The sequence below is a fragment of the Sorex fumeus genome, unplaced genomic scaffold (genome assembly GCF_029834395.1).
Source record: "Sorex fumeus unplaced genomic scaffold, SorFum_2.1 ptg000082l, whole genome shotgun sequence".
NCBI lineage: Eukaryota > Metazoa > Chordata > Mammalia > Eulipotyphla > Soricidae > Sorex > Sorex fumeus.
The window spans coordinates 3082421-3106251 of NW_026606139.1; the positions used below are offsets into that span (position 1 = coordinate 3082421).

General features: G+C 54.5%; 2 protein-coding genes across 2 annotated transcripts; one reads left to right on the plus strand and one right to left on the minus strand.

Moving 5' to 3' along the window:
* Positions 1-8127: 8127 nt before the first annotated feature.
* HECTD3 (HECT domain E3 ubiquitin protein ligase 3) lies at positions 8128-17209 on the minus strand. Its single transcript, XM_056130906.1, has 21 exons — positions 16821-17209; positions 16463-16623; positions 16219-16311; positions 16001-16136; positions 15474-15589; positions 15279-15392; positions 15036-15118; positions 14214-14379; positions 13932-14013; positions 12314-12496; positions 12135-12187; positions 11909-11973; positions 11725-11828; positions 11424-11543; positions 11246-11335; positions 10075-10281; positions 9796-9925; positions 9642-9716; positions 9468-9549; positions 9289-9360; positions 8128-9012 (listed from the first exon to the last, which is right to left on the minus strand). Exons 1-21 carry the CDS (start codon positions 17187-17189, stop codon positions 8928-8930), a joined length of 2586 nt encoding a protein of 861 aa, XP_055986881.1. The 5' UTR covers positions 17190-17209; the 3' UTR covers positions 8128-8927.
* A 1469-nt stretch (positions 17210-18678) lies between these two features.
* On the plus strand, positions 18679-22619 carry UROD (uroporphyrinogen decarboxylase). Its single transcript, XM_056130930.1, has 10 exons — positions 18679-18737; positions 19291-19403; positions 19517-19596; positions 19671-19733; positions 19935-20132; positions 20248-20409; positions 21499-21636; positions 21795-21895; positions 22001-22067; positions 22393-22619. Exons 1-10 carry the CDS (start codon positions 18718-18720, stop codon positions 22552-22554), a joined length of 1104 nt encoding a protein of 367 aa, XP_055986905.1. The 5' UTR covers positions 18679-18717; the 3' UTR covers positions 22555-22619.
* The last annotated feature ends 1212 nt before the right edge of the window (positions 22620-23831 follow it).

Sequence of the window (23831 nt, forward strand, 5' to 3'; positions counted from 1 at the left end):
AAACCCTCCCCCGAAATTTTTAAAAAGAACTGCCACTCTCTAGATTGGCATTCCTTCGGCTTGCACTACCTCTAGTCATATACTGTTTTTTTTTTCCCTTTTTTTTCATGTCTTCCCTACCACACTGGGGACTCTGAGGAAGTTTTTGAGCACAAAGGCTATGCTATTTGTTTCTCTTTCCCTAAGTGCTTGCCCAGGACCTGTAGTATGCTAAGTAAATAAGACTGACTGACTGACTTAAGAGCTACCCATAAATTTCCCATAACTTCTCATTTGAGAAGATAGAGTTAGAGTCCTGGTCTCCCTGGCAACGCCCTTCTGACTAAGTCAATTTATAATATTGTCACTTCTGCCTCATGGATATTCTTTTTTTTTTTTTTTTTTTTGTGTTTTGGGTCACACCCGGTGATGCACAGGGGTTACTCCTGGCGGTGCTCAGGGGACCATATGGGATGCTGGGAATCGAACCTGGGTCGGCTGGGAATCGAACCTGGGTCGGCCACGTGCAAGGCAAATGCCCTACCCGCTGTGCTATTGCTCCAGGCCCCTCATGTTTATTCTTTATTTTTATTTTCTAAGTACACAGGAAATTCTCTATAAATGTTTGAATAAGGCTGTTTCCTAAAATGTTTATTTCTTGTTCACAGTTCTTCTCTAGGGGATATTTGTGTGCTTGTGCATACATATGGTAGGTGAATAGTTCAAGAAGGTCAAGCTCTTTGAACTGTGGTAGACAAAAGAAATCTTTCAAAAATTGGGCCTTCGGGATTTTGCAATAGACCTCCTCCTCTGGGCCGCTCCAGACAGGGGCAGACGCCGCCCCACCGCCTGCCCTCTATGAGCTCCAGCGGTCTCCATTTTTTAGAAGCCAGCAAGAAGCTCCCACATGGCCACGATCCAGAGACACACACAGGAATCTCGGACCCGAGCAACTTGTGGCAAGCTATTTCTTCAGACCCTAATTATTAAAATCTTAGAATTCCTAGAGCACATGGCCACTTTTGCGGCTGCATGACATTGTCCATAACATATGTCCATAATAGGCAATATAAAACACACTGTCTAGCAATTGTATTTTCGGCAGGTATGAGGGGTGGTAGGACTGGTCTCGAAATATCGAAGGTAACTAAAGTAGAGGAAGAATACTTTGCCTGCCACACAGGCAGGGGGAGGTGTGGAATGGGGTGGGGGGAAACACTGGGAATTTTGGTGGAAAATGTGCACTGGTGAAGGGATGGGTGTTTGATGATCGTATGATTTAAGTTCAAATATGAAATTTTTGTTACTGTATCTCACGGTGAATTAATAAAAAAAATGGGCCGTGACTCAGAGACTTTTTCCACAGTTCACCAGAGATCTCTCTTTGGGAATTTGCAGGACACATCCTAATCTTCATCTCCTCCATTTGGTTCCAGATTATCTGGGGGCCAGGGAATTTTTAGTTTTGAGTGAAAGATAAAAATGAAAGAACTCTACTTAGGAAACTTAAATACTTTAATGTTTGTACACAGTTACCTAATAGAGTTATGATAAATTAGACAAGCAAAGGATACTGTTTACATAAAGAGCTTAGAATGGAATTTCATTAGTTAGGTAGTACTTTATTTTAATTTTATTATTATTATTTTTTATAATTTTTATTACTGAAACTGGCTCTCCTCACCGGGCTTACTCCTAGGTCTGTGTTCAAGGATTGCACACATGGCGGTGCATGAGAAATCTCCCTTAAATTCTCGGTCAAACCATGGTTCGGAGCAAGTGCCTGGGGATGTGATGTGATGCTCTTTGGGCAGCAGCTTTATCCAGGACACCCGGCAGTGTTGGAGATGGCGAGGCTGCCCCTGGTCACATTCAGGAGTGCTTGCGGTGGCCTCCAGGCTGTAGTCTGCAATGCTCTAGGACCATATGGTACCAAGGATAGACATAAATTGGGCTGAGCCACATGCAAGGTGTTGTATCCCTATACTACCTCCAGCTCTCTGTACAAGGAAAATTTAATTCTCAGTGAAAAAACATTGATTACAAACTACTAAATACATTCAGCTTTACTAATTTTTAATTTTCTAGTGCAATTATAATTGGCAGTACAAGAGGGGTTTAATAAAAACGTTTTAGAGGTTCATGAAACAATCATAATTTCCTTCATTAGTGATGATGATGATGATCGATGTTGGTGATGATTGGCTTTGGTGATACAGTAACAAAAATTTCCTGTTTGAACTTCAATCATACGGTCATAACACCCTTCAGTGCTCAGGGGTTACTCCTGAATCCACTCAGGATCACTCGGGGTGGTTCTCGGGGAACCGTGTGGGATGCCAGGGATCAAACTGAGACAGACCATATGCAAGGCAAATGCTCTATCTATGTACTATTGCTGTTGCCCCCGGCCCCCTCATGGATTTATTAAGATCTCTTTGCTCAGTTTCTAACTCCAGAGACAATTTTACAGTCTGGCACTACTGTGCAAAATGAGGATTTATTATTTTTTTTTCCAGTCCATACCTGGTGGTATTCAGAGCTTGCTCCTGGCTCTGTGCTTAGGGATCACTTCTGGTGTTGCGAAGAGCTAGAGCAACAGTACAGCAGGTAGGATGTTTGCCCTGCATCCAGCTGACCCAGGTTTGATCCCTGCCATCCCATATGGCCCCAGCAGGAGTAATTCCTGAGCATTGCTGGGTGGGGCTCAAAACACAAAATCGTCAAATACATAAAAAGGAAGCGAAGGAAACCAAGAATTTGGGAAAATTTTTAACTATTATTGTTGTGGTATGTGATAATAGCATGTGATAAAGCCAGGATGTAATTACAGGCAGGCTGAGCCTGGAGAATGTGACTTAACTACTGCACTCTATTGCTTCCCTGGTATGTACCCAACATGTACATACCAGGAAACAATCATAATTTCCTTCATTAGTGATGATGATGATGATCGATGTTGGTGATGATTGGCTTTGGTGATACAGTAACAAAAATTTCCTGTTTGAACTTCAATCATACGGTCATAACACCCTTCAATGCTCAGGGGTTACTTTCTCCCATAAAGAAAAAGATCTTGAATTCATTAAAATTTGACATTTTTAATTGGCAATTGCAAAGAACATAAAGGTAAAGGTAAAGGCCCTCCCGTTGATCGTCGATTTGCTCGAGCGGGCCCAGTAACGTCTCCATTGGAGACTTTGTTGTTACTGTGTCTGGCATATCGAATACTCTCGGTAGCTTGCCGGGCTCTCCGAGAGGGGCGGAGGAATCGAACTCGGGTCGGCCATGTTGGCCGCTTGTAAGGCGAACGCCCTACCCGCTGTGCTATCGCTCCAGCAAAGAACATAGGCAAAAATAAGTGGCAAGATACAGGGGAAGAAAACACATTTATTACACGTGACACGGAAGTTAATATACAGGACACTTTAGTCACCCTGTCCACTGGTTTTGGAGTGGGCAATCAATTCTCCAAATCCTAAGTTCAGTACCGACTACTCCTGCATCCTGGGGCTCTGTTATTTTGGGGACCATGCTTGTGCCTCCTGCATGCAAAGCCCTGTCACATTGAGCTATCTCTGGTATGAAAATCTTTTCTGAGGAGTTGAGCTGGGGGTGGGCAGAAGACCATACCTGAAGGTGCAAAGAAGTGACTCCCAGTTTGGGGGCTTTAGGAGACCATGAAGTAGCAGGGATGGAACCTGAGTCTCTGGCACGCAAAACATGTTTACTAGCTCATTTAAGTATCTTCCCTACTGAAATGCCCTGCCACAGAGGCAGGGTGGGATAGGGGCTGGGGGGGGAAGGGGATGCTGGGATCCGAGGTGGTGGGAAATGGGCACTGGTGGAGGGATGGGTGTTTGATCATTGTATAATCGAAACCCAAGCACAAAAATGTGTAAGTCTACAACTGTACCTCATGGTGCCTCACTATTAAAAAATAAATAAATAAATTAATTAATTAAAAAAAAATAAGTATCTTCCCTACTCACAAACTACTTGCCTTTGCTCTAGGTTTCTCATCTGGAAATGGGCAAAATAATAGTACTAACTTCATAGTTTTTGAGAAGGTAACATAATAAATGTACAGCCCCCCCACCCCCACAAAAAAGGAATGGGGAGAGCTGAAGAGAAGCTCAAAAGTCCCCAGCACTGCTGGTCCCTGAACACCACCTGGGGTAACCCCCTGAGGACAGCCCAGTGTGACCCCAAAAACAAAAAATAAAGTAAGGGGCAGAGAGTTAGTATAGGAGTTGCGGTGCTTGTCTTGCACGTAGCAGATCTTGGTTCAGTACCTGGCACTGCATAGTGAGCGTAGAGCCAGGTTTGGATCAAAAACCAAAACCAGACAAAGAAAAATCAAATAAGTATGCAAGGAAGATGTCTACTGTAACATTTTCTAAAAAAACTACCTTGTAAACAGTCTTATTGTGCACCTGTAGTTTTAAATAAAAATTAGGTGGGGGTATGTGCCACCAGCAGGTCAATCTGTACCTGTGAGGCGAGTGCATCAGCAGCCTGATGGCACCATCGGGCCTTCAGATACCCCAGAATTGCTGCTGTGCCTTTGGCCAGACCCCAAAAACTTGGGGCAAAGTTTACCAAGAAAGTAAACGGCCAAAGGTCAGGTATGTGGGAGACACTCCCACAAACCACCTCCATCTCAGCTATATAATTGGAGGCATGGCCTCTCTGGTTCCTGATCAAGCTGCTTAATGGCCATGAACCCAGAGACTCAGAAACGAATCTCGAAACCCAGCAGCTTTTGGCAGAAATGCGTCCAGTCCCTGCAATAAGTTCCTGGCACTGGGCCACTGCAGGTGGGAATAAGTTTCGTGCCTTGGCCTGTTCCCTCTGGCAGCCTGGTGGCTGCCATCCTCCAGAGGCCACTGGACAGTCAGGTTTGGGCCCCCAGTGACGAGACACGCAGGACCTTGTGGGATGGAGGTAGAGCTGGTCCTGTCCTCCCCACTCCAATGAGACCCCACATCATCGCCCACAAATGGCCTCTCTGGATCCTGATCAAGCTGCCTAAAAGCCATGATCCTAGAGACTCAGAAAGAAATCTCGAAACCCAGTGGCTTTTGGCAGAAATGAGTCCGGACCCCACAGTAGGTTACTGTCGCTGGGCCACCCTAGGGGGGAAAGGGAGTTGTCCCTCCGCCTGCTCTCCCTTGGCAGCTCAGTGGCTGTCATCCTCCAGAGGCCATTGGACAGTCAGGTTTGGGCTCGCAGTGACGAGACATTTTGGGCCTCACAGGGTGGGGGTGGAGCCGGTCCTGTCCTCCTCACCTCAATGAGACCCCAAGTCATCGCCCACGAACGGCCTCTCTGGCTCCTGATCAAGCTGCTCAACGGCCATGATCCCAGAGACTCAGGAGCAAATCTCGAAACCCAGTGGCTTTTGGCAGAAATCCCTCCAGATTTAAGTGTTAAAATTTCGGAATTTCAAAATCATGTGGCCCTACTGCATTCACGCGACACCATATGTTATTCATAACCAGCAATAGAACACAAATTGTCTACTGTTGCCTTTTCAGCAGATCTGAGTGTTGGGGTAAAATCTCAAATAATAATGGTGAGTCTGGTGTCGAAATATCGAATGTGATCAAAGTAGAGAGAGAGTAATGTGGAAATCATCTGCCCCACAGGTAGAGGGAGGGTGTGGGATGGGGGTATACTGGGGTTTTTTGGGGTGGAGAATGGGCACTGGTGAAGGTACGGGTGTCTCATTGTATGACCGAGACTTAGACCCAAAAGCTTTGTAACTGTTCTCACGGTGATTCGATAAATAAAATGATAAAAAATGAAAAAAATTATTAAAATTCCTTGTAATGGATAGCTTCAACCAATAAAAATAATGGTTAACCAGCAACCAAAAGGAGAGAGAGAACAAAAGGGAATGCCCTGCCACAGATGCGGGATGGGATGGGGGTGGGGGAGGGGTGGGAGGGTTACTGGGATCATTGGTGGCTTAAACATATCATTTTTGGATGGTGTTCATTGGTGGTGGAGAATGGACACTGGTGGAGGGATGGATACTTGATGATTGTATAACTAAAAACCCAAGTACAAAAACTTGTAAGGTCAACAACTGTATCTCAAGACGTTTCACTAATAAAAAAAAAGAAAAAATAAAACAATTGATATAGAAAAAAATGATTAAAATGAATATTCACCTTGTCCCAGTCTATCATTTCCTGTATGAATTGCTCCCTACCTCAGCCTCTCCCTGGCCCATGTTTTTTGCATAGCTGCCAAAGCCAAATGTTTGTAATTTTATCGCTCTCTTGCTCAAGGACCTCAACTGCTCTGCTCAATGAAAAAAAAAATCCTAAATGGCCTTCAGAGCTGTTGTTTCATCACACACACACACACACACACACACACACACACACACACACACACATACACACGCATGCGCGGGCACCTCAACATGCTTCTCAACCACTTTAGTGTCTTAATTATTTTCCCTAAGGGGTTCGCATACCATTGGTTAGAATCATCCACTTCTGTTTCCGGACAAAGCCCTTCACTTCCCCTTTGGAGCTCTTAAATGCTGCTTATGCAATTGTTTGCTTAGTGTATGTCTCTTCCTAAGGGGACAAAAATGATATGTTTAAGCCACTATTTATTTTCTTTTTGGGTGATTTTCAGGTTGAAACCAGGATTTCACACATACAAGGCTTGTGCTCTACTACTGGATCAAATATCTAGTCCCCTAACCACTGTTTTATCCATTGCACCTACTATAGTGCATGACATAGGTGCCTATGTTAGTTCACTGCATCAATGATTGAATGAAAATCAAATGACAACACATACCGTCTGGGTCTAATTTAGTAAGACAGGTCAAAGGTCTTATGGCCGGAAATCAAGTAGCTCTTACATATGCAAACTGACCAGGCCCTTACTGGAGTAGGAGAGGGAAGGACCCCACTGGATGGGGCAGGCACGGGTGCTAGGACTAGCCAGGAGGCACCATAGGAACAGCTGAGTAAGAAGTGGCGGCCCTTTAACTCCCTGGGCATGAAGGTGCTGTAGGCGGAGATTTTTGCTGGAGACCACACGAGACACAGGGATTGGGGAGTCTGGGTGGACGTTAAACTCATTATTATAGGGTGACAGGTGTCTGGGCACACCCAGCCAAGGGACAGAGGCTCAGAGCCCAGGAAAGTTTCCTGGCTTGTGAAGCATGATCGCGCCCTCTTGAGGACAAAACGGGAAGCAAAGGGAGTACCCCATCTGGAGCTTTGCCACTTGGGTTGGGTTCATGGTTGAGGTGAGACCAGAGTGTGAGGGTGGGGGAGGAGGTGGTACTTTCACTCTTTGTCAAGGTGTACTTGTTCCCTCTTCAGCTTTGTGGGACTGAGAGGCCGTGATGTTACTGCCCCTTCTCCTGCCAAAAGCCATCTCAAGGTTTTGATCTCTAGGACTGTAGCTTTCAGCCTTCACACTTGCAGACCAATAAAAACAAGAGAAATGTGTCACTGACCTCCAGATAGGTATTTAAAAACACGCTATGCTAAAAACATTTACCAATCAATATTTATAACAGCACCTTACAAGCTAGGCACGCCATATGCTAAGTAGCAATTACTTTTGGGGGGGGGTCTATAGCCAAACAATGCTCTGGGCTAACTACTGTCTCTGTACTAAGGGATCACTCCTTGTTGGGCCAGGGGACTAAATGAGGTTCCAGGAATCAAACCCAGGCCAGCTGCATGCAAGGCAAAGCACCCTAGCTGCTGTACTCCCTCTCTAACCCCCGCTATTACCTTTTTTGAGGATGGACAGGACATGATTGTCTGTGGACCAGGGTTGGAAACTTGCTCTAGGATGACAAATTCTTCTGCCCATTGGTTCTAAGTAACCGCAGCTGTCCCAGGAGATGCCGGGTAGGGTCCTTTCCTTCTGAATGATGAGGTTTGGACGGAAGGATTGTCACCGTGAAGCCCCTCCATTCCCCTTGACTCTCAGCAGGAACCTGAAGTCCTGAAACAACCTGGTGTAGGTCCCCCAGGACATTGACTTCTCGTGCCTGTTCCCTGTGCGAGCACAGACCCCGTCCACAGAACTAAAGGAGCACACTCAGCAGGAACCATTACATCATTTATTCCACTTTCTCATGTGCAAACTTCTGTGATGGAGTGTCACGGAGGCCTGGAGGGGAGGGGGCTGGGGCCGAGGAGATACACAAGGGCCAGAAGCAGGACTACATCGAAGGACTTGGATCAAGCGGAATCCTCAAAGGTCTTAGAAAAATAGCCTTAACCTGTGCATAATCTTAGGGTTTCTGAAATAGCAGGTGGAGCATCAGGGAGGGGTACGGCAGAGTGTGGGCCTAAGGGGGTACAAAATGGGAGGAAGGGGGAGCAGTTGCCGGTTCTGTGCCAAAGAAGACAGTGGCACTTCGTGGCTGAGGCTGAGATGGAAGGGCAGGCAGTATGAGGGAGGGGGACCTGGCTTCTGCCATCCTTGGGGACCAGCAGGATGCTCCTTTCCCATTGGTCCCGACCCATCTCTGGGATGGAGACTCTACCACCCTTCAGAGTTTGAAATGTTGAGTCCAGGCTAAAGGCAGAGAAAAAAACAAGGCAGCCAAAGGAGGGAGAAGGACAGCCGGAGGCCAGGCCCATGGGCTGGGGAGCTAGACGGCCCCTTCAAGTAGCTCAGGATGGGCAGCACAGGCTGCCCCGGGGAAGGTTTCCTGGCTCCGCACACACAGGGCTTGTGCTTCTGTGGGGCGGGGCCCAGGTCAATCTCGGCCCCCTACTGAACTGCACACAGGGGCAGTATACACTGGACGTTGACTTTCCCTGCACACAGCAGCTCAGATCAAAAGCACAGACCCTAACTGGTCCAAGAAAGGAGTCTTCACCCTGGGCTGAGCCAGGGGGTCCTTCGGGATCCCATCCTGTGGCCCCTGGGTAGCCAACGGCGCCACCTCACTCCTCCCAAGGGCTCACGTCAGTGTCGATGGCCACACAGTTGTACGCTGCATAGCGGAGTTTCTCCTCACAGATCTTGGCACTGCAGGAGGTGAGGACTAGGTCAGTGCCAGAGGCAGTGCAACTGGGACAAGTTCTCTTTCAGCCCAGCATGCACCCGCTTCCCCTCCCTCCAGGCCAGAGGTTCTCAAACTCACTTGGCCTCCCGCCCCCTTTTCAGAAAAGAAAAAAAATCACTCAGTTCCTCTCCTAGAAATCTGCCTTCTTTAAGAAAACAGAAAGTGGCCCCCAAGTCGCCCGAGGCTGCTCCTCCCGGCACCCCCAGCGGGCAGCATCTCCCGTGCCCGGAAACACCCACCTGACGTAGTGCGGCAGGAAGAGGGTACTGGAGCAGGTGGAAGACTCGGGAAGCGCATCTGTGGTCTCGCAGCTGGGGGTGTGGAGGGCGCACGCATCAGAGAGGAGTCGGGGCACAGGGCAGGGGGCAGGCGTGGGGGTGTAGCTGGCCCCAGGCCCCTGGGGCCTCCCTCCACTCACCCCAGCTTGTCGGGGTAGATGTAGATCCGAGCAGGCAGCCGGCTGCGGCCGGTGACGAAGCGCAGGAAGCGGCTCCGGTCCTCTGCGTGGGGAAGGAAGGGAGGGTGGGTGGGTGCTGAGGGGGGCGGGGCCGGCACTGGGCGGCGCTTTCCCACTGACCGCTTCCCCACTGACCGTTGGTGAAGTTGTTCAGCGCTTCCCAGAAGTACTGCACCCGCGTGTCCGACGGCTCGAAGTCCTCAAACCGGGCTGGAGGGGACGAAGCCGGAATTGACTCCAACGCTGGGACCTCACCCGCCCTCCTGCCCCAACCTCCCCAAACACTCACTGAGTTTGCGCAGAGCGTCCACCGTCACCTCGGGGTCTCCGCACACCTTTTTCTCCAGTTCCTGCCACGTCAGCAAGTCCAGCACGGCCTGTGGCACCACCTTCAGCAGACCCGCCTGCATGGCTGCCAGCTAGGGGAGGGCGGAGACAGGCTGGCTGGGGAACGGGACACTCTTCCAGGGCAGGGCCGCAGGGCCGGCTGGTTTCTTGGAGGGGGGGACTGGTGGGTTCTCGGACTGGGCTTTGGCTCCCAGGGGCTGTTCTCGGGGCGGGGAGATACCTGCTCCTTGCTCTCCTCCAGGCGCGCCTTCTGCACGAGCTGGATGAAACGCAACCGGTCCTCGTAGCCCACCACGATGCTGGCACCCCCCGGGATCAGCTCCACCATCTGCTGGTCACTCAGCACAGTGGTGAAGGTGAGCTCCTTCCCGAATTTGAACTCGAAGGTCTCCCTGTCCATCCCTTCCATCACTTCCAGGAGCTTCACCTGCGGCGGGAGGTTGGGGTGGGCAGGTCAGCTTCCACGGCGGACACTGCCCCGTGTTTCCTCCAGCCGCTCTTGAGAGGCCCGGTGCAGGGCACAGAGCAGACTGGGAGAGCAGCGAGACAACACCCGGGAACTTCGGGGGCCAGGATCGGCGTTCTGCAGGAACCGCGTCCAGACTGAGATCCACGGCACGGGGGCGATGGATCGGGCACAAGGGAAGTCAGGAGAGAGAACACCTTGAAATCAGGGAGGGAGCACAAGAGCCCTGGGCAGTTTGTTTGGCGGCAGCCTGAGTTAGATCCAAGAGACTTGAGGTACCGGGACCATGTAAGGCCTTTCTGAGGTCTATGTTTTAGGCTAAGCCCAGGGAGGCCCGCTCAGGGGCACCCCAAGGGAGTGGAAGGGATTCAGGCGTACTTGGCTGGGGGTGGGAGACAGTCCGGCTGCTGCGGTCAGTGTATATGTCAGAAAGGAAGAACCTTGGGTTGGTTGGACCCCTGGAACCAAGTATGACCCCTGAGCACTGCCAGATGTGGCCCCCAAACCAAAATAATAATAACTAACAAAAAAAGAAAGGATTTGATCCAGGGGGACAGAAGTGAGCGCGTTTAAGTGGGCAGATTCCAGAGGGAGACTTGAAGGAATGGGAGAGGGAGGTGGGAGGGAAGGGCGCCGAGGGTGGCAGGAGAAGCCCGCCGAGGTGGGAAGATGAGTCCAGCCTAGGGTGTCAGCTGGGGCAGATGCCCCACCGGCAGAGGCAGGGATGGCCACTGGCTTGGAAGAGCGGCTGGGGCTGGAGGTAAGGAATTGGGGTTCACTAGGGGGTGACGGTGGCTGAGGCCCTGGGACTGGACGAGGCTGCAGAGAAAGCATGCGTGAGGCGAGAAGGAGACTCAGGATGGCTGTGGGGAGCGGCCACTTTCAGGGCTGGGCAGAGGGACCGGGAGCTGCAGGCCTCGCTTACCAGCACGGAGTCCACGGCTGGGAAGTCCTTGGTCCAGCTCACCTCCTCCCCGGAAAGCTGCTTCCACACGAAGCCCGGCAGAGCCAGCACCTGTGACCAACACGCTGAATCCTCAGCCTCAGCTGCCCAGCCTGGAGGGCCCTCCTCCGCGCCCAGGGAGCATGTCAGGGTTACTCACCAGAAACTCCTTCCCCCGAAGGGCAGCCCCCATCAGCTGACCGATCCACTCATACTTGGCAAAGTCTCGGCAGGATGGGTTGGGGACGTACATGTCCCGGGCTTCACCAGTGCCATTGCCCTGCCCAGGACAGGAGCTGTTGGCGCAGCCTGGGGTGGCCTTTCCCTGCTACCCAACGCTCCCCGCAAAAACCTTCCCTGAACACCTTCCGCTTGGGCCCCTGCTCCTGGCCCAGTCTGGCCCGGGCCGGGCTCGCAGAGAGAGGAGCAGGAACTACCTGAAAGGCTGGGTCGGAGGGTACCTGGTTCGCCGTGCGCACGAAGAAAGGCAGGGGGACGGGGGTGTCTGCCGAGCTGGGGCACAGCTCCTCTGACATGTCAGCCAGACTGTCCCGGAAACCACCACCTGAGGCGACAGACGGATGCCTTCAGCAGGGGCTCCTTGTCCAATGGGGACAGCAGGACGCGTCTGCTCCCGGGCCTCACCCTGGTCAATGATGCCTTCGGCGATGAACTTGCATTCCCACCACTGGTCATAGCGCATGGGCCACCTGGAAGTGACGGTCTGTGAGTCGCTGGGTCAGGGCTGGCGAAGGGACCCCCACTGGGACCATGAAGGGGTGAAGCCCCAGGGGGGCAGGACATGGCGGGGATGTGTGTGTTGTGTGCGCCCATGCACGCCCTCGGCAGACCCCTCACCCTCAGGCCGTACCTGTAGTCCAGGGGCTTCTCGTACTTGTCAGAGGGCTTGAGGCCTTCGTAAACCTGGGAGCAGGGGGATGGGGAGGATTGCGGTGGAGTGTGGCAAGGCCCGGTCCCACTCATGCCCAAAGGCCTTGCGGTGATCCCCCCTCACTGCCCCTCCCTGGGCCTGACCCCAGCTGCGCCGACCTGGGTGAAGACTGCGTTCTTGCAGGCAGGATCCTTGGAGGGGCAGGCGCGGTGCTCCATGGCCAGGCGGCGGTTGATGTACAGGCGGGGCATGAAGCTGGGCTTGCTGCTCTCCGAGTCCCGCAGGCACTGCGTCACCAGGCCCGGCCGCTGGCGCGAAAGCAGCAAGAACTGCTTCACTTGCTGGAGAGGACAGGGCAGAGCAGGACCAGAGGGCCATTAGCTCCGTGCAGGACCCGGGACCTTCCTCTCCGCACAGCCCCAATTCCACAGTGTGCGTCCCATCTACTGCACCCCTGCTCAAGCTTCTCTCGGGGGCTTTCTGAAACAAACAAATCCGACTTTGCCATTTCTCAACTGAAAATCTTTCTAACGGGGTCTGCAGACAAGGTTCGGGGGTGAAGGTACTGCCTTGCTTGTAGGCAACCCTGGATTAATTCCTGCCGCCTCTGGGAGGAATCTCAGAGCACAAGAGCTCTATGTTGTTCCTAACCACGACCTGGCGTGGCACAAAACCCAAACCAAAACAAATAAACAAATCTACTCAGAAAGGATATTGGTCTCCTATGTTCACTGCAACACTGTTCATGACAGCCAAAATCCAGAAACAACCCAAATGTCCAAAAACAGATGATAAAAAAATGCACTATGATGAAATAAATACACTATGATGAAATAAATATTCCACTTATACACAGTGGAATACTATTTGATTATAGCTATAAGAAGAGATAATGGGGGGCTGGAGCGATAGCACAGCGGGCAGGGCGCTTGCCTTGCACGCGGCCGACCCAGGTTCGATTCCCAGCATCCCATAGGGTCCCCTGAGCACCGCCAGGAGTGATTACTGAGTGCATTAGCCAGGAGTAACCCCTGTGCATCGTTGGGTGTGACCCAAAAAGCAAAAAAGAAAAAAAAGAGAGAGAGAGATAATGGACCTGGAGAGATAGTACAGCAGGTAAGGAATCTGCCTTATAAGCAACTGACCCGGATTTGAGCCCCAGCACATCTTATGGTACCCTGAGTACCACCAGGAGTAATTCCTGCGCAGAGAGCCAGGAGTAAGCCCTGAGCGTCACCAGGTATGTCCCCCCAACAAAACACAAACAAAACCCCCAAACAGAAGACAAAATCATGCAATATGCACTATGTGGCTGGATGTGGAGAGAATCACACTGAATGATGTCAGAGAGATTATTATTATTATTATTAATGCTTCTTTATATTCTGCATGTGAAAGAGATTGTTCTATGACATATTCATAGAACAATCTCTTTCACATGCAGAATATAAAGCAGCATAGTAGGAGGACAAATGGCCAAAGGCAACAAAACCTGAGACATGGTTTATAGAACTGACCTTAACATGGAGGTGGGGAGAGGTGTGTGTGTGTGGGGGGGGGGAGGGGTTGGGGCCACCCTCAGATAAGGGGAGACTAAGAGTAGTTAAGGATGTGGGAGCTGGAACATTGTAAGCATGAAGCTGTAACATTAACAATGTTGCAAATCATGGTAACTCAGATAAATTTTAAAACTGAAAGAAAGGAAAACAAGTAAAAACCTCCCGGAGCAGAAGTAGGGTGACCACTGCCAAAGAGGTACTGGCAGGCCAGGCTCACCTTAATCTCATTGAAGGTGCCCAGCGTGTGGTCCCAGGAAGGTACCAGGTGGTGCAGGACACTATCCAGGATCTTTATGAATCTGGGCGGGTGAAAGGTAGAGCTGGGCACGAGAGAGGGAAGATTCTCTCTCCCAGTCCCCAGGATGGTGCAAGGAACAGGAACGCAGGCCAGGAGCTGAGTGGCCCCGGTCGCGGGAAGCTTCCAGAGTAAAACCATTCGTGGAATTGAGGTTCAGGGCTGGGCGGGGGAAGGAAGGTGCCAGCAGGCCCGGGCAGTCACCTCTGCAGGAGAACAGCTCTGCGGTACAGGACTTCCGGCTCTGTGCCTTCCAGGCGAGGGTATCGGACCAGACTGCTGGGCTGAAACAGGTCTGCGTTCAATCCGAGCTCCCGCTGCCTAGAGGACTTGATCTTGACCCCTCGAAGACGCACGTCAATGCCATCATCTGGAGGAAAGACGAAGTGGGGTCACTTCCAGGTCTCGTTGCCCCTGTGGCCCACAGCCTGTCTCCTTACTGTTCCACTGGGCCTGGGAGATGTTTCTCCAGCACCCTGGCACTGCCCTGGCGCCCCCTCAATGCTGTCTTTTGTCACCGTTAGCCCCTAGAAACACGGGTCTGTTGGGATTGCTTTCTCTTCACCTGTTTCCTTTTAGTTAACATTTTGGTTTTTTGGGTCACACCTGGCCATGCACAGGTGGTCCTGGAGGTGCTCGTGGGGGCCATATGGGACGCCAGGGATGGAACCCAGGTGAGCTGCATGCAAGGAAAATGCCCTACCTGCTGTACGATCTCACTGGCCCTCACCTGCTTCTGAGAGTTTCTGATTCTCCTGTGCCGAACTAGAGCACTGGGAGCCTAAAGGCCCCGTCCGGCTCAGTTCTCCTTGCCGGTGAGCTCAGTGTGGCTGTGGCCGTTGGATGGTCCAACACCCAGTACCGTAAGACTCAGCCTCCAAACCTCACATTCTGGAGCTGGTTCTACTCCCAGTCTCGCCTCCATGCCAAGTCCGCCTACTTCTCTTCACATTTGCTGATCTGCTGCCCATGAGCCTCTGTCTGGTCCCGGGGCCCCGCTTCCCTCCTTGGAGCTGGAAGCCCCACCTCGGCACTCCACGATGCGGATCTCAATGATGGGGAGATGGACGGTCATATCCTCCAGGACACAGACGTCTCCAATCAGGGTCCTGGGAGAAGGATGGGAGGCAGCATAGGCAGCCCTTGTCTTCAGGGGCTGTTTCAACCATATGCTTCCTGGCAGGGCCTGTCCCGTCCCCCCCTCCCACCCCCCCCCCCCCCCCCCCGCCCTCACATCATGCCCCGGGAGCCCCAGGCCCACTTGCTCACTCGTCAATGCTCACGTCACTCAGCTTCTTCAGGTTGTCCCCTTCGCCCCCGTAAACCACCACCCGCTTGGGCATAAAGTTGTCATCGGTGGTGTCCACGGTGATGAGCAGTTTCCTGGGGAGAGGGGGAGAGTGTGGCCCTGGGTCTCTGTGCACCCATGCGGCTAACCCGCCTCGGCCCACCGGGTCCACTTACTTAACGATGGTGCCCTTCTTCATGGTGAGCCGCACCCAGTGCTGGCACTGGGACCCGTCACTCTCCCAGTAGGTGTCTGCATTGCTGTCTGTCAAGCAAGACACATTGAACTCCTCCTGGGGAGGAGGGAGGTATGGTCAGGATCACCCCCGCACCTAGTACTGGGTACTGGGGGGTGCAGGAGAGGGAGAGTACCGGGAAGCTGGGTTAGAAGGGCAGCTGGTATGGGGTGGAGGGGCTGGACAGTGTTTCTGAGAAGGGGGGGCGGCGCAGGACTGAGTCAGGCCTAGAGCAGCGGGTTCTAGGTGGCCGTGGAAGACTCCTTTTATTTTTCCCCCTCTTTGCGTCACACCCGGCCCTGCACAGGGGTTCCCCCTGGCTCTGCACTAAGGAATTACTCCTGGCAGTGCTCAGGGAGCATATGGGATGCTGGGAATCGAACCCGGGGTGGCCGCTTGCAAGGCAAACGCCCGACTCCCCTGTGCTCCAGCCCCTGAAGCCCCCGCTGTGGCACCGCCAACACCCACCGTGTAGGAGGAAACGTCAATGCTCTCCACGTACTGCTTCACGCTCCCCAGGTTCTCATCCTCTTTGCCCAGGTGGTCGTACAAGAAGTGGATCAGGTCCTCGTCGCACTCGTAGGTCCAGGTCGGGGGCACATAGCTGAGCAAGCCCAAGTCCCCAGTGAGGTGGGGCCCAGCCGGGACCCCTTCCCCCCGAGCACCCCTCGTCCCAGCGTACTCACAGCAGTCTCTGCACCGCGGCCTCGTAGGGGTCGGCGGGCTGCGGCCTGGACCCCAGGCGATGCGAGTAGGTCAGGTCCACCACCTGTTCCCACCTGGGCAGCGAGGAGACGCGGGTGGGCCCCGGGTCTCGCGGACCCTTCCCTGGGCTCCAGCTCGTCTAAGAAGTGCGCCCCCGGCAGGCCGACCCCCTCGCTCCCGTAGGGGCCCCCCCTCCCCGCGCCCACCCGCGCCCCGGGCGCCCACCTGAGCACCGAGCGATAGTCCACCCCGAAGAGCAGCTGCTGCCGGTGCAGGTAGTCGGGCGTGTCGATGGGGACCAGGCGCGCCCCGCCCTCGGCCGGGCGACACACCAGCAGCCAACCTTCGTCCAGCTCGCAGTCGCCCAGGTGCTCGGCCAGCTGCTCCTGCCGGGGCCGCGCCGGGCGGGGTCAGCACTCAGGGAGCTGCCCGGGGCGCTGCCCAGCGGCCCGCCCGCCCGCCCGGCCCGGCCCCAGGCAAAGGGCGCCCAGCGGCCGGCCGCCCTGGCGCGGGGGAGGGGCGCGGGGGAGGGGCGCGGGGGTCGCGGCTCGGGGAAGGGGCGCGGGGGTCCCCGGCCGGGCACCTTGGTCAGCTTCACCCAGAGCCCGTGGCCGTTGCACAGCTCCTCGCCCGTGGTGCGCACGCAGGCGCCGCGCCGGAGCTCGATGCTGTCGCGGGCGGCGCGCAGCGGGCCCGGGCCGGGCCCGGGGGTCGGCCCCGCGGCGCCCACGCGGAGGCCCAGGCCCGCGGCCTCCCACACGGGCAGCAGCACGCGCGACGGGCCGGCCGGGTCCTTGTACAGCTTGTACAGCACCTCCTGCGGCACGAAGGCCAGCGCGGCCGGCAGCGGCCGCCCGGCGCGGAGACAGTGCGCCGCCTCGGCCAGGAAGCGCACGCGGCCCAGCAGCTGCCGCGGGGTCTCCAGCGTCGCGCCCCGGCCCGGGCCCGCCATGGCCGAGCGGCGCCGGCACCCCCGGGGCGATCGCGGCGGGGAGGCGGCCGAGCCGGGCGGAGCCGGGGACCGAGCAGCGAGCGAGCGAGCGAGCGACCCACCCGCCCGGCGGCCGCGCCCGCCCCGCCCCCGGCCCGCCCGCCCCGCCCCGCGTGAGTCCCGGACCGCGCGCGCCGCCGTATTGCTCCGAGTCCTCGGGCGGGCGCTCGGGTAATCCGCGAACCCCGCCTCCCGCCCTGTCCATCATGCTCCAGGCAAACCCTGGCTTGACGCGAAACCCTCAGGCTCAGAATGTGAGCACAGGCAGAGTGGCCCTACCCTCTTCCTCATTAAAAAAATATATATATTTAATAAATAAAAAATGAGGGCCGGAGGGACGGAGGTCAGGCCTGAGTGCTGAGATCACCATCGCAATCACAACCATCCTGTTATTCGTGGATTGCCCCGAGCAGGCCCCAGTAACGTCTCCTCCGTCCTAGCCCTGAGATTTTTAAAAAAGTGCCCTATTCAAGGCTCTTTAGGAGAATGAGACCCATCATTGTTACTGGTATTTGGCATATTGGGTACGCCACATATTGGGAGTTTGCCGGACTCTGCCGTGTGGGCAGGCTGCATTCGGTAGCTGAGTGCTGAGATAAGGCACTTATTTGGCACGTGGGGGTGGTGGCAGCGAATTCTTTGCACCCATAGAATCCCCCACAACCCTCTGGAGTGACTGAGCTCTGCCGGATGTGACCACCCCCAAAAGTCAATAATAATAATAGCAATAAAATCACGAATGGTTCGCTTTAAACTTGGCAGTTTTCCACCCCTAGCTGAACCAGAAGTGGGAAGGCACGAGGCCAAGAGGTAGGCGGGTTCCTACCGGCAGCTTCTAGCTTCTTACTAGCTGCTTCTCGCCTTCGCCCGTTAAAATATTCACTATTGTCTTATTTCTGATCCCCCCCCCCCGGCCCCCCCCAGCGCCCTAAAGAGGCTCCTTGGCACAGCCAATGCAACCTGTCTACTTACTCCAGTGCCTGGCTCTTCAAAATACAAATATCTGATGTCACATACACTTCAGGTTATATAAATCTTCCATAATTCCATTTCCCTGTACAGCTCGGTTTTCATCGCTTAGGCTGCCTAGGCCAGCCAGGCAGGGGATTGTTAAAATCATGGAAAGCAGGAGCGTGGGCCAAGACTGCGGGATTCCCAAATCATCGGAGGACGGCAAATTCCTCGTGCATCAGTGCCTAAGGTGGGAAATTCTTTTAGGAGCTGTGTGTGTGTGGGGGGGGGGGGCGGGGGGAGGGTTGGGGGGTGGGTGATGGGGGTTGCGTCGCTACAGCGGGCATTACGGTAAAGAGGTAGGAGGGGTCCTACCGGCAGCGGCGAGGGCAGCCTCGGAGCTGTCAGTGGGGGCGGCCACGTGACCTCGAGCTGGGCCGGAGTCGGGTTTCGTCCAGGAAGGGGCGGAGCCCGGGAGGGGGCGGGCTCAGACGCCGGCGCCAGTCGGGACCGTGCGCGCTGCTGCGATCAACGCGGCATGGAGCCGAGCGGGTCGCGGTGAGTCTCTGCGTCCCGCCAGGCGGCGGGCGGGGCTTCAGACTGGGCTGTCGGGCTCGGAGGTCCGACGCCAGAGCCTCTCGCCCCTGCTTCCGAGAGCGCCCAGCCCCGATCCCCTCCTCGTGGGTTCCTGAGACCTTTTTTCACTGCAACGCGCTTGACGTTCTTGCGGGCTGAGCCCTGGAGGGGAATCCCCGCTTCGGAGCTGTCGGCTTATCCCCCCAGCCTAGGAGCACCCCGAGACTGTCCTGGTCCAAAGACCCCCCAAAGCTGTTCCTGCTGGACTTTCTCATCCCCTTCCACCTCTGCCCCGGGAGGCCCCGCGTTCCCCCTCCAGTGGCGCTGAGCAGGGTCGGGCACAGGCCCTGGGAGGGGCCCTGCTCGCCCTCCTGGGCGCCACCTGATAGGTGCAGTGGGAGGGGAGTCGCAGCCTGGAGCTGGCCTGCTGCAGGCCGATAGCACGGCCGGGGAATGATGCGCCCGAGGAGCCCGCGCGCCTGCCCCACCCGAACGGGCTCACGCACACCTTCCCCCACCCGGTTCCGACCCGCAGACCCCGGGGTTTCCCCGAGCTGAAGAACGACACGTTCCTTCGCGCTGCCTGGGGAGAGGAAACGGACTACACCCCCGTTTGGTGCATGCGGCAGGCAGGCCGCTACTTACCAGGTCAGGGCTAGGGCCTGGGCATTTTAGGTCGCACTCTGCAGGGGGAATCGTTTTGGAGGGTGGGCGAGGGCTCTGGAGGCTCCTCCCAGCTGCGCCCCGTCTTCCCTTGGCAGAGTTTCGGGAAGCTCGGGCTGCCCAGGACTTTTTCAGCACCTGCCGCTCCCCAGAGGCCTGCTGCGAACTCACCCTGCAGGTGAGGGGTCCTGGGAAGAGAAGGGGCTTCTGCCCCCAGGTTGCCGCCTAACGCCTCTGTTCTCTTCCCGACAGCCCCTGCGCCGCTTCCCCTTGGATGCTGCGATCATCTTCTCTGACATCCTCGTGGTACCCCAGGTATCTGTTCAGATTCTGGAATGGCTTGGAAACTGGGGTGATGCTCAAGGCTCCAGAGAAGCGCTGTCCTTCCCTGGACAGAGGCACACACACAGCCTGGACGATCTGGAAATTTTCCTCGTCTTCTCTCCTGGCGTAGGTTGAACAGAACCTTTCCTCTCGGAGGTACAGATGGTGAGCCCCAGTTTTTCTCTCCTCCAGGCACTGGGCATGGAGGTGACCATGGTGCCTGGCAAAGGGCCCAGCTTCCCAGAGCCGCTGCGAGAAGAGCGAGACTTGGAGCGCCTCCGGGACCCAGCGGCTGCGGCCTCTGAGCTGGACTACGTGTTCCAGGCCATCACCCTCACTCGGCAGCGGCTGGCTGGGCGGGTGCCACTGATCGGCTTTGCCGGTGCCCCGGTAATAAGGCACAAAGGAGGGAAATGGACACAGGCGGATCTCAGTGGCAGGTCTGCCGTACACGGTGTCATTGTGGTTTCTGTACTTGTGAGCCCCTCTCTGTATCCTTCTGCAGTGGACTCTGATGACATACATGATTGAGGGTGGCGGCTCAAACACCATGGCTCAGGCCAAGCGCTGGCTCTACCAGAGACCACAGGCCAGTCACCAGCTGCTCCGCATCCTCACTGATGCTCTGGTCCCTTACCTGGTGGGACAGGTGGCTGCTGGTGCCCAGGTCAGTACTGAAGCAGAGAAAAATAGGCTGGGGTCTAGACACGTGAGTTCCTTACCACTGGGAGTTAGGAATGCCACTCACAAAAGGCCGCACTGTCTTTGTGAATTTGACAGAAGCAGCTAAATCCACCCTAATGTTTGCAGAGGTCCTGAAACCTCCAGCAGTTTAAAGATGAGCTTGTACTACCAAATGTAGCCTGCCCACAGGGCAGAGTCTGGCAAACTCCCCGTGGCGGACCCAATATGCCAAATACCAGTAGCAATGATGGGTCTCATTCTCCTAAAGAGCCTTGAATATAATCTCAGGGCTAGGATGAAGGAGACGTTACTGGGGCCTGCTCGAGGCAATCAACGAATAACAGGATGATGAATGAATGAATGAATGTTTGCTTTTGGGTCACTCCCAGCAGTGCTTGGAGGTTGCTCCTGGTGGTATTTAAGGAACCATCACACTGGGCCTTCTGCGTGCAGAACACGTGTTCCAGTCTGTTGGTTCTCCAGCCAAGTGAGTCATCTCTCTGGCTGAGAACTTTTTTTTTTCTTTAAATAGGGGCTTTCTTAATTGTAATTTTGAACCCTTTGAACTCTCTCCCTAGTCCCAGCAAAACTTTTGGACAATTTCTGGGTTTGCGAATTTCAGCATTACCCAAGCTGGCTATGAGGTGGCTGGACTTGACTGGACAGTGCCCCCAGTGCTCAGGGGCCTGGGGGTCGCTCCCAGTGCTGCTCAGCCTAGCAGTGCAGGCCCAACAGTTTGATGCTTGCCCTAGTGATGCGTATCTCAGGCCTACTGGGAGAAAGGCTTGCCAGAGCCACCCCTGCTTATGCTCAGGGTGGGGGTATGGGTAACTGTAGTTCTGGGGATCCAACTGGGGATGGAGGAAGGGGTTCTGCATGAGAGCTACACGCCTGGCTCCTTTGAACTCTCCCTAGTCCCCGCAAAACTTTTGGACAATTTCTGGGTTTGAAGATTTCAGCATTACCAGGGGCTGAAGCGACTTGAGGGAAAGTTGAGCTGTATTCTATGCACAGAGCCTCAGTTTCTTTCTGGTGTTTGTGTTCCTTTCTTTTTACTACCTCCTGATGACAGGCGTTGCAGCTCTTTGAGTCCCACGCGGGGCATCTTGGCCCACAGCTCTTCAACCAGTTTGCACTGCCCTACATCCGTGACGTGGCCAAGCGAGTGAAGGCCAAGGTGCAGGAGGCCGGCCTGGCTCCAGTGCCCATGGTAAGGACGGGGAGGGGATGAGCAAGCAGGCCCGTGGGGCTTTCTGGGTAGGCCTGCACAATCAGAAGTGACCGCTGGAGGGCAGCAGAGGCACAAGGGAGAGAGGCTAGTGGGCACATCGAGGCCCTGCAGCCCAAGATACCCGCGCTTTTCCTTAGATCATCTTTGCTAAGGATGGACATTTTGCCCTGGAGGAGCTGGCCCAAGCTGGCTATGAGGTGGTTGGACTTGACTGGACAGTGCCCCCAGCGATTGCCCGGTGAGTGACCGAGGGGTGGACCCTGGAGCCTGAGGTACGGATACGGGGTACGGATGCCAGGTGCAGCTGCCAGTGACCAGCACGTGACCCTAACTCTGCTTTCAGGGAGCGTGTGGGGAAGACAGTGACGTTGCAGGGCAACCTGGACCCCTGTGCCCTGTACGCGCCCAAGGTAACCACCAGGTCCCTCGTGTGTGTTTCTATGTGCTCTGTCCCAGCTGCGGATACAATTGGGTTACCATGTGTGTATTGTATGACATTAGTTTGTCCCCTTTCTGCTCACATACACTTGAGGCCAAGCCAGGCAGGAATTTGTTTCGTTGTTGTTCCTTTGTGTTTTCCAAGTACCTGGCCCATATAAGGCACCCTGTCAATTTTGTTGATGCCTGAGTAACACCGAGTTACAGCCTGCCCCCACACGTGGGTGACCAGTGTGTACAGGGAGGGTGGAAGCTGGCTGGCCTTCCCCTAGAGCTGGTGCACTGTTGGTCCCACAGGAGGAGATCGGGCAGCTGGTGCAGAAGATGCTGGATGCCTTCGGATCCCAGCGCTACATCGCCAACCTCGGCCACGGGCTCTACCCTGACATGGACCCCGAGCACGTGGGGGCCTTTGTGGACGCCGTGCATAAGCACTCGCGTCTGCTTCGAAAGAACTGAGTGCACTTACCTTCTGCTGCTAATGCAGATTATACTCGTAGGAGAATAAAAGTTCCAGAGCTGGAGTCTAGCGTGGCTTTGTTTGTGAAAGGCCCCGGTACCCTGAGTCCCTCCGCTAGGGTCTGTTTTGCTCCACTCTCACCAGCTGTGGAGCTCAGGTGTCGGTATGTACTTACCGGACATACTGACAGTGTTAGGACCCTGGTCACCGCCTTGCTCTCAGATTCCCCTCCCCTCCCCATCCCGCCCCTCTCTGAGGTACATGGTGAGGGTAGAACTTCTGAGCAGCTGGAGCTGTGACTTGCACAGAGAAGTGAGCTTCCTACAGCATGCAGGGCCAAACTGACAGGACTTCATATTTGGGGAGGGAGGGGAGCTTTCATGGGAGAGGCACACGGGCATGGCGTGGATACCGGCGAGGGGCTGTTGAGGAAGATGGAGTCTGGGGGAGTGGGAAGCTCAGACCTTGACTTATTTATTTATTTTTTGTTTTTTGGGTCACACCCAGCGATGCTCAGAGGTCCTCCTGGCTCTGCACTTGGGAATCACTCCTGGTGGTGCTTGTGGGACCATATGGGATGCTGGGGATTGAACTCGGGTCGGCCGCATGCAAGGCAAATACACTACCCACTGTGCTATCGCTCCGGCCCAGACCTTGAATTTTAACACTCAAAGATGGAGAGGACATGAAGACTTGGACCTTAAAGAGTCTTCAACTTACGTCACTTGGTGAGGCCTTAGGCCACTTTTATTTTGCTCCCCATGGCACCCATTTCTAAAGTACATATGAGGTCTGGAAAGAGGCCCGGCACAACAGGAAATTCTAACTTACAATTCCATATCATATACCACTAGGAGCCCATTACTCCACAGACCAAATCAGCTCCCTCCCTGACCCAGCCAGGGAATGCAGGAGGGAGAGAAAGGGATCCATTTACTGAAAACACAATATTGCTTTTAGAAAAGTGACCTTTCCGGTGATCCATGATTTATTCATAGAAAAACACTGTGAGTTCACACACCTGCTAACAGAAATGGCAACTGTGATACAGAAATGGGAGTGGCTTTTTTAAAGCCAACCTATGAGGCTGGAAAGCTGTAGGGCTCATAGCTGGACAGTAAGATTTCAGTAGCCACAAAAAGCAAATACAACTTATTGGTTATTGTGGAGGGCAATAAAAGACACAGTGTGTTCAAGAAAGAAAAGGCAGACAGCGAAGTCCTTAATTCATATTCTAGCTATGCCATCCCTCTCCTATCATACCCCAACTCCTACT

Excerpts from the sequence above, each read along its gene's own strand:
- UROD (XM_056130930.1), top strand. The coding sequence starts at position 18,718 with ATGGAGCCGAGCGGGTCGCG. Across the intron at positions 20,410-21,498 it reads AGGTGGCTGCTGGTGCCCAG|GCGTTGCAGCTCTTTGAGTC; the intron begins GTCAGTACTGAA and ends TCCTGATGACAG. Across the intron at positions 21,637-21,794 it reads GCCTGGCTCCAGTGCCCATG|ATCATCTTTGCTAAGGATGG; the intron begins GTAAGGACGGGG and ends GCTTTTCCTTAG.
- HECTD3 (XM_056130906.1), bottom strand. The coding sequence starts at position 17,189 with ATGGCGGGCCCGGGCCGGGGCGCGACGCTGGAGACCCCGCGGCAGCTG. Across the intron at positions 15,590-16,000 it reads TTGACGTTTCCTCCTACACG|GAGGAGTTCAATGTGTCTTG; the intron begins GTGGGTGTTGGC and ends CCTCCTCCCCAG. Across the intron at positions 9,717-9,795 it reads GGACGCTCTGCGCAAACTCA|CCCGGTTTGAGGACTTCGAG; the intron begins GTGAGTGTTTGG and ends CGTCCCCTCCAG.